At 40.4% G+C, this 9,468-nt stretch overlaps 1 protein-coding gene across 1 annotated transcript; it reads left to right on the forward strand.

Moving 5' to 3' along the window:
• Window positions 1-1,885: 1,885 nt before the first annotated feature.
• Window positions 1,886-4,038, forward strand: LOC131973096 (multimerin-2-like). The gene is made up of 6 exons (XM_059334945.1): window positions 1,886-2,171; window positions 2,366-2,449; window positions 2,825-2,908; window positions 2,984-3,067; window positions 3,431-3,556; window positions 3,637-4,038. Exons 1-6 carry the CDS (start codon window positions 1,886-1,888, stop codon window positions 3,912-3,914), a joined length of 942 nt encoding a protein of 313 aa, XP_059190928.1. The 3' UTR covers window positions 3,915-4,038.
• The last annotated feature ends 5,430 nt before the right edge of the window (window positions 4,039-9,468 follow it).

Below are 9,468 nucleotides of genomic sequence, written 5' to 3' on the forward strand. Positions count from 1 at the left end.
TTAAGTGTTTTATCGCTGGAAGGATGGAAAAATGTACGAACATTATGGGACAAGAGAAAAAACCCAGTAGGTTACCTGAAGTGACCTGGACTAGTTCAGGTATCTCTGTTAGGCTCTGTGTGTGTGTGTGTGTGTGTGTGTGCGTGTGTGTGTGTGTGTGTGTGTGTGTGTGTGTGTGTGTGTGGTCTGTTATCAGCTCATCAGTTGGCAGGTCGGGTGGGGCTGGAGCCTGGTGACTGCTGCGCACACACACAGACACACACAGACAAACACACACAGACACACACCAAAAACACACACACACACACACACACACACACTCACACACAAACACACACAAGTACACACATACACTGACAGACAGACACAGGAGAGGAGACAAGGAGAGAGGAGAGCTGACAAGGAGACAGAAGAGGGCACAAGGAGACAGGAGAGGACACAAGGAGAGAGGAGAGGAGACAAGGACAAACATGAGAGGACACAAGGAGACAGGAGAGGAAACAAGGAGACAGGAGAGTACACAAGGAGACAGGAGAGGAGACAGTGACACACAGAGGAGGAAACAAGGAGACATGAGAAGACACAAGGACACAGGAGAGGAGAGAAGGAGACAGGACAGGAGAAAAGGAGACAGGAGAGGAAACAAGGAGACAGGAGAGGACACAAGGACAAACAGGAGAGGAGAGAAGGAGACAGGAGAGGAGACAAGGAGAGGAGATAAGACAGGAGAGAAGACAAGGAGACATGAGAGGGCAGAAGGAGTGACACAAGAGTGACACAGGGAGACAGGAGAGGAGAAAAGGTGACAGGAGAGGAGAAAAGGAGACAGGAGAGGAGACAAGGACACACAGGAGAGGAGACAGGAGAGGAAAAAGGGAGACATGAGAGGACACAAGGACACACAAGAGAGGAAACAAAGAGACAGGAGAGGAGACAAGGAGATAGGACAGGAGATAAGGAGACAGGAGAGGACACATGGACAAACAGGAGAGGACACAAGGAGACAGGAGAGGAGACAAGGAGACAAAGGAAAGGAGATAAGGAGAGATGAGAGGACACAAGGACACAGGACTGGAGATGAGATGAGGAGACAGGAGAGGAGACAAGGAGAGGACACAAGGAGACAGGAGAGAACAAAAGGAGACAGGAGAGGAGACAAGGAGGCAAGAGAGAAGACAAGTAGACAGGAGAGGAGAGAAGGACATTACAGGAGAGGAGACAAGGGGACAGGAGAGGAGAAAAGGAGACAGGAGAGGAGACAAGGGCGAACAGGAGAGTACACAAGGAGACAGGAGAGAAGACAAGTAGACAGGAGAGGAGAGAAGGACATTACAGGAGAGGAGACAAGGGGACAGGAGAGAGGAAAAGGAGACAGGAGAGAAGACAAGGAGACAGTAGAGGACACAAGGACACACAGGAGAGGAGACAGGAGACGACAGTTGACGTTTGATCATCTGACCTTTGACCCCTGACAACAGTTTTCCTTGTCCAAACTGAGTATTTATGAATGATTCAGAAATGATAATATCAGATGTTAAAGACTGTCCCAATGTTGTGACAGGGGAGAGTTTTTCTAGAGAATGAGGTCAGTAGTGAGATAAAGTGAAGAGAAGCTGATAAGCCTCAGTCACACTAAAAGGTGTGTGTTAATAAACACACAGTATGCACAGCTGGGACTGCATGAGAGGCTTTCATGGTCAAAGTGTTCCAGCAGCCTGCAGCAGCTTGTATCTTCTCACCCGCACACAGATCATATCGAGTTATCTGAGGCCTCAAACTGACAAACTAAAACATGTGATCCCAAACAGGATCCTTGGAATCTGGAGAGGATATAAGACAGGCCGACTGGACCTCTGTACCTTTGTGAAGACGTGTGAACTGGACAATGAGGGCTGTTGGCTTGCTGCTGCTGCTGCTGCTGCTGGCTCTGTGTGGGTCAGGAGCTCAGGGGGAGCTTCAGGAGACGGCTCTAAGAGATCCAGCTGAGGAACCGACCGAGCAGACCACAAAGCAAACCACACCTGACATCTGGGCGGAGGTGAGGGCTCTGAGAGACATGGTGGTGGAGCTCAAGGTGGAGCTGAAGAACATGCAGGCTGCAGTGACGGACAGTGAGAGCCAGGTGGATGAACTGAACCTGCAAGTGACGCTGCTGCAGAGAGAGAACTCAGGTACAGACTGATTACTGTTCATGCTGTCTTTAAGTTGTCATGGATATTTATAGTGTAGTTTATTTCTGAGGTAAAAAGAGGGTCAAACTGCTGTAAATAATGAGTCGTGCATGTTAACAGCGTGCTCTGCTCTGTAATTCACTTCATTGTAAGATCTTGTAACCAATCACAATCAAACGTCTTCTGTTTTTCAGTCCAAGCTGCAGATCTGATGTCTTTGGAAACTCGACTGACTGCCTCCGAGAGCAAAACAAGCGACCTAGAAAAAGAGAATGCAGGTATTTCACTGATAAGCCACCATTGCAGTGCAGTGTCAACTCTCAAATGAATTTAAAGATATTTCACATTTTGTATATATTATCAGTATTCTTTAGCTTTTCATTATATTCATATTAATTCCATCCAATCCCTTTTTTCTAACTATTCCTACTTGATTCCTACACATTCCCATTAGCATGACAGCGTAGATATTCATCGTCTAGCATTCTTTAGTATGGTTTAATGTCTCCTTTGGGTCATTTACTGAGGTTTCAGGTACATTTATGAGTGTTAATTTAACAGATGAAATGAGGGTCGGAACACTGTGAATAATGTGTTGTGCATGTTAACAGCATGATCTGCTCTGTAATTCACTGTCATTACATCAACTCCAGACCTGCAGACCAGACTGAGCAGCAGTGAGAGTGAACTTCTCATCAGCAAGTCCAGGATCGAGACTCTGGAGAGAGAAAATGCAGGTGATGAAGTGTGTCAGTGCACTGATGAACTTACAATAAATATGAACAAACAATCAAACTTCTTCTGTTTTTCAGTCCAAGCTGCAGACCTGATGTCTTTGGAAACTCGACTGACTGCCACCGAGAGCAAAACAAGTGACCTAGAAACAGAGAATGCAGGTATTTCACTGACAAACATGACCACCATCTTTTTTGCTTGCGGATGAAATTATTGAGGAGGCTCCTTCTGTCAATTCAAAGTCCGTAGACAGCTATGGTTTGTTTGTTTATTTTGTGTCTTTTTACAGTATTTTATTCTGTATTATTAGTATGACCAAACATTGCTAGATCTCCATCTTTTTTTATTTGTGTCTGATCGATGCTTTGCTCTCAAGCTGTTTGGGACCTTTGTCTCTACATACTACTATTGTCTTTTTTTTTTTAACATATCTCCTCAAACATGATTCAGCACTTTTACTCCTAATATCAGATATATAGTCTAGGTGAAGTTCAATGGCTTCAATGACTTTGTCTTGTTAACAGAGAGGAAGGTGGCCTTTTACACAGCTCTGACTAATGGAGGACAAGTTGGACCATTCAACACAGACATCACACTGAAATACAACAAAGTCTTCACCAACATCGGCAATGCTTACAAACCATCTACAGGTAATTTACTGCAGCTCACATGAACATGTTTACTCATGTAAATCTACATTTGTGACTGTTTTTCATTTTCTGCTCTGTAGGTTTCTTCACAGCACCAGTCAGAGGGGTCTACTACTTCCTGTTCACCATGTTTGGTTCCCGAACAGGTTACATGGGTGTCAAGGTGTACAAGAACAACCAGATGATCATGTGGAATCTAGAGTATAAAACTGGAAATTGGAAGTATATGACTAACTCTGTTGTCTTGGAGCTGATGGCAGGAGATGAAATCCACCTCGTTCTCCCATCAGGCTATTCTCTCTATGACGATTCAACAAACCACAGCACCTTCAGTGGCTCCCTCCTCTTCACACTGTGAGGATTCCTTCAGGCTGCTGTGTGACTCCTTATTGGCTACACTGTGATTTACTGCATGTACCAAATAATGAGATTCTGCATCTGACTTCTCTGTTGTGTCATCACATGAAAGCAACATTGAAATAAATCTGTGAAGCATTCAGAAAATAATGTTTAATCCGTCTGATTCTCCACTTTGTTCTCCCTGACGGTTCCTCTCCTCCTTCACTGTCTCCCTCTACCTCTTCTGTGTGTTCAGACACCAGAGGGGAACCCCACACACCAGCTTTAGAAATATCATATTTCATATCTGAAATATAGGCATTATTGTTATTTTAGCCTCACTTTAAATCAAGTGTGCTGCAGACATGAAAAGGTTACTGTCCTGAAAGTTGTTATCCAATCAGATGTTTTTACTGTTGTCTCTAGGCAGACAAACATTAACGTTCCTCCCTTTCTGTCGGGTCACAAGTTAATACAGAGCTGTCAAAGTGCAGAGTCAGCACTATTTTATGATTCAGTTCAGCTGAACTTGTTTTAAACTTGGACTGAATGTATGTAAATACTTATAAATATATAAAGACTTTAAACATTTTATGGTTTGAACAAATACATTCACATTTTTTGCAGTAATGTTTTTTGTAAAATGAATATATTATCACTCTGTTGTGGCATTACTTTGGCTGAAGAGCAGATTTTTTCTTTTCCAAAGCAGATCAACAGTTCTACAAATAGTTTACAGGAACAGAGTTGAAGCTGCCAGACTCCATTGACAAAGACAATAATTTCACCTCACAGAACACGGCAGTTTGATCCGGCTCAGGCTGCAGGTTTTCCTTTCAGAACATCTTAAATATAAATATTTTATATTAAATATATTTGTTAAACGGTTAAAAGGATCCTCCAAACAAATGCCAGAATAAGAAAATAAAAAACTTCCTCACTTCCGGTTCTCAAGTTGAGAACAGGAAGTACCGAAGTTCCGGGCCCATTAACTTTCCTGCACAAAGAGTGTGTGACTGCTGGTCAAGTTCTGTGTGCCTTTTATATCAAATGTGATGCATTATTTATAACAGCTATATGTCTTGTAGCATCCCTGGCTGAATGACGGTTGACTCTTTAAATAATGGTTCGCAATATTTATTCACAACCGTAGCCATGATAATAAAATTAAGACATTCCTTGGCAACCTTATGAAGAGCTACGAGATATGGAAAACAGTAGCAAACATTAGTAAATAAACTTTAACAAACCTCATGTCCCTTTCAGCCAGGCACTATAGAAGTCTTTTTTGATACTTTATATCAACTTTAAATGAATTACGAAACAGTTATTATTTACTGTTTGTTTTTCATTTTACCGTTCCACCTTTTATTTCCTGTCACGACCTTTCAAAATAAAAACACCAGATTCACACTGGATGGCACCTTTTCAAAATAAAAGCATCCCAACATTGTAAAACACCAAGAAAATATACAAACATGAAAAACAAGCTATATAATACAAATACGCCACAAAGAACCTTGCTAAAGGTCATTTACATGTCTGATAGGTTGATATATCTTCCAATTAATTCTACAACAGTTGGTGTTTATGTTCATCAACCACAAGATGGCAGTGTTGGACTACTATAGTAAAGACTGCAGCCCTGTGCTCAGATAACTACTTAAGTGTACTTATTTTATCTGTACTTTTTATTTTATTTTTTACCATTCTTCATCTTTTCCCTGTTTTCTGTTTCATTTAATTCCAGCTACACACATTTCAGTGTAAATTGGTAATAGTTATGTTGTGTTATTTATTGTGGCATGCACATTTTTTGAATGCTTTTCATTATCATACAAAAAGAGCCACTGTTCAGACATGTTGCCAAGTAAGTTCAAGTAAGTCAAATTGTCTTACACTTGTGTCTAAGGTTAGGAGGTCATCTCAATTATCACTAATGGCCAAAACTGAAGAAAACTACTGTGATATGCACCAGGCTTGGTCTAGGCAAGAAGCACAAAACTGTACAGTAGAAAAGCTGATATTGATTGATAAGGCCATCTATAACACCTGTGCAGTGGAAGAAAATAACTAAGTAGATTTACTCAAGCACTGCACTTAAGTACAATTTTGAGGTACTTGTACTTTACTTGAGTATTTCCATTTTATGTAACTTTATACTTCTACTCCACTACATATTTGGGCAGATTTTGCACGTTTTACTCTTCTACACTTAGCTGACAGATTTAGTTACTTTACAGGTTTAGGTTTGACATAAAAAACATGATCAATTTAAAGTGATTAGACTTTTTTTTCATAAATTAAATCTTATAACAGTAGATTAAATAGTTAAATGAGCCCTGTCTTTACAAAATTACAACACTGTTTACATTAAAGCATCAATACAAATAATCTAATAATATATTTAAAATATATAAAACAATCTGAGTGGGTTCACTTTTACTTTTGATACTTTAAGTACATTTTGATGCTGATACTTTTGTACTTTTACTTCAGTAAGTTTTGAATCCAGGACTTTTACTTGTAGTGGAGTAATTTCACAGTATTAGTACTTTTACTTACGTAGGGGATCTGAATACTTCTCCCACCACTGCACCTGTGTTGAGTTTCCCAAAGAATATTTTTTTCTGTAAATGTTATCCTTTATCTGTCTGTATCGTTATTCATGCTGTTTATTCCAACCATCATTTTGTCATTGTGGCTGAAAATGCAATGCACATCTGTCTTAGGGTTATTTTCAGAAAATATGAAGACATTTTTGCTTTTCCAGCCAGTATCTTATTTTCAAACGCACAGATGCCAGCAGTCACATAGATGTAAACAAGCAACTTGCCTGTGCAAAAGCTCCCAGCTGACCATGCCAACCCTTTAGTCTCCCACTACTCTTTGTCTGTCTGTTAACATTCCTCTACACTGCATTCTTGCCACCCTGTCTGCCTCTGTGTCAGCACTGGGAACCAAGGCCTCAGCATGACCCTGGGATCTACGCTGAAATTCTTCCTCACAGGTTAACAAGATGTTTGATCTGTGCAAATAAAGATCATTATCTAGAGTGGAAGTTTTGAGGCACGCTGCATTCAGAAGTGTCACTTATCAAGATGAAAATTCCAGTGCAAGCCAATCCAGTTCTGTGCAACTGTCCGAAACAATAAGGAAGTCATTTTTATTCTGGCATTATTTACATAATCTATCCCCATAATAGAACCTGCTCAACACTTTACTGTACTGCACTGCACTGTTAAAAGCAGAGGTGGAAGAAGTATTCAGATCCCTTACTAAAGTAAAAGTACTAATACCACACTGTGAAATTACTCCACTACAAGTAAAAGTCCTGCATTCAAAACTTAAAAGTAAAAAAAGTAAAAAAGTATCAGTATCAAAATGTACTTAAAGTATCAAAAGTAAAAGTACTCGTTATGCAGAATGGACCCACTCAGATCAATTATATGTTGTAAATATTAGATTATTGTTTTTTGATGCATTTACTGTATGTAAGCAGCGTTTTCCTGTTGTCAGTGTAGGGCTCATTTGAACTACTTATCATTTAAAATTGATCACGTTTTTTATGTTAAATCTCAACCTGAAAAGTAACTAAAGCTGTCAGCTAAATGTAGTGGAGTAAAAAGTACAATGTTTTCCTCTAAAATGTAGTGAAGCAGAAGTATAAAGTTACATATGTGAAAATACTCAAGTAAAGTAAAAGTATGTCAAAATTGTACTTAAGTACAGTACTTCAGTATATATAATTAGTTACATTTTTCAAAGAAGAAAGAAAGAAAGAAAGAAAGAAAGAAAGAAAGAAAGAAAGAAAGAAAAAGCTTCGATCCCAAAAAGCAGTTGCCAGTGACCTTTGCTGTTGTCCCTCCCCCAGCCTCTGTTTGTTGGCCCTTTGCATTCCTTTCAATCCCAAAAACAGCTACAAACATGCACACATGCAGTCCCACCCACATACTTTCCCTTACTTTAGCCCACATTTGTCTCTTCTTGTCCCTTTTATCTTTGTCTCTCTGGGGGGTTCACTGACTTTGTCCTGACAGAAACTCTAGTGTCATTGTGTAACTTGATACGTCTCAATTGAGTGGCTGCAGCAAAATTATATACTGATGATGAAAGCACAAACCATATATCATACCAGGGGTATTCATTCCATTAATACATTTTTTGGCTTGCTCCTGTATATACCACTCCTGCTGATTACTATAGCAATAACGTCATGTTTTACATTCTGCACCCATTGCTTCAGTGAAAGCATGGGCGGGGCTTTACATTGGAATGTGTTTTGTGCATTGGGAACTTACTTTGAACCGCACTGTTGCATTTGCATCATCATCATGATCCATAGCCAAGTGGCCGTAGGTGCACTATGATGTTTTTCACCAGTTCTTTCCATTTTGATCTGTCTTCTGCAGTTCTTGTTACATTTTACGCTGTCATATTTGTCCAACTTGCAATACTTGATTCCATCCTGCGATGCAATGGAGGTCGTTGTTGGTGTCCATCTCCTCTCCAGATGTGGATGGCCTTTGACAGGTCTTATTTTTTGGTCCCACCCTCCTCATCAAGTTAAACCTGATGGAGTTGACGGTTTAGTCGCAGACAACTCGACAAGCTATGCAAGGCAAGAACGCTTAGTTCCTTCTTAGTCCTTCTAAGTTTCTTTCCGTGTTAATCCACCCGAATACCTTGTTGCATTTGCAACAGTTGCCTAATTAAAGCAACAGTTTGAAATTTGGGCTATTAAGTTCATGCACTTTCTTGCCAGGAGTTAGATGACAAAATTGATGGCATTCATATCTCTGTCTGGTAGAAAAAGAAAAAAAGGCTACAGCCAGCAGCTGGTTAGCTTAGCATAGGACTGGAAATTTGGGTAGTCAACTATCCTCAATCTCTCCAATGGTAAGAAAGTCTGCCATTTTACTAAGAGCTTGTTCAGACTGCCAGCCCAAATTTGTTTTTTTGGCACATCAGATTGTATCCAGAATGATTTTATAAAGTCTGGACAGACTACTACTACTATACCTGCCAAATCCCCCCTATTATCATCAAATGTTCCCACTAGTCCTTTGCAGATTGCACCACCTGACTGCCCAGTGCCCAGTCGTTGGTTACCAGATAAAAAATCATATCAGAATTAGCTAGTAGCAATCGCACCCCGTGGCAGACTACTGCAGTGCAAACGTAGCTCAGGAGACAGATGGCTGGTCTGTCAGCTAGCTAGCTAACCAGTGAACCAGTCTACCAGCTGTTGCTGCCACCAGGCTGGCTCTTTTTCATTAAACAGCATGAGCATGAAAGTTTTGTGGAATTGGCCTTCTTATTCAGCTGTGCTTTTATTCTACAGAAAATGTCAGAGATAGAAATGTGTTGACGAAGCATTGAGTTGTTAAATTTTACTAATTTAGCGCATGACTAGCTATTGAGCTAGCCCACACTTCTGCACAAGAAAGTCATAATCATGTTTTCTTGTCTGTTAGATGTATGGGTTGATCCCATAGACTGTTGATACTTGTTCAGGCTAAGCCCCCGATTAAGGTTATCTGGGAGCACCTGTCTGAGATGTACAGAAGAGG

The sequence above is a fragment of the Centropristis striata genome, chromosome 6 (assembly GCF_030273125.1).
Source record: "Centropristis striata isolate RG_2023a ecotype Rhode Island chromosome 6, C.striata_1.0, whole genome shotgun sequence".
Taxonomy (NCBI): Eukaryota; Metazoa; Chordata; class Actinopteri; order Perciformes; family Serranidae; genus Centropristis; species Centropristis striata.

Bases quoted from the DNA above. Each gene is read 5' to 3' on its own strand.
- LOC131973096 (XM_059334945.1), top strand. From the start codon at position 1,886: ATGAGGGCTGTTGGCTTGCTGCTGCTGCTGCTGCTGCTGGCTCTGTGT. The intron at 2,172-2,365 runs GTACAGACTGAT...TCTGTTTTTCAG, and splicing joins GCTGCAGAGAGAGAACTCAG to TCCAAGCTGCAGATCTGATG. The intron at 2,450-2,824 runs GTATTTCACTGA...CATCAACTCCAG, and splicing joins CCTAGAAAAAGAGAATGCAG to ACCTGCAGACCAGACTGAGC.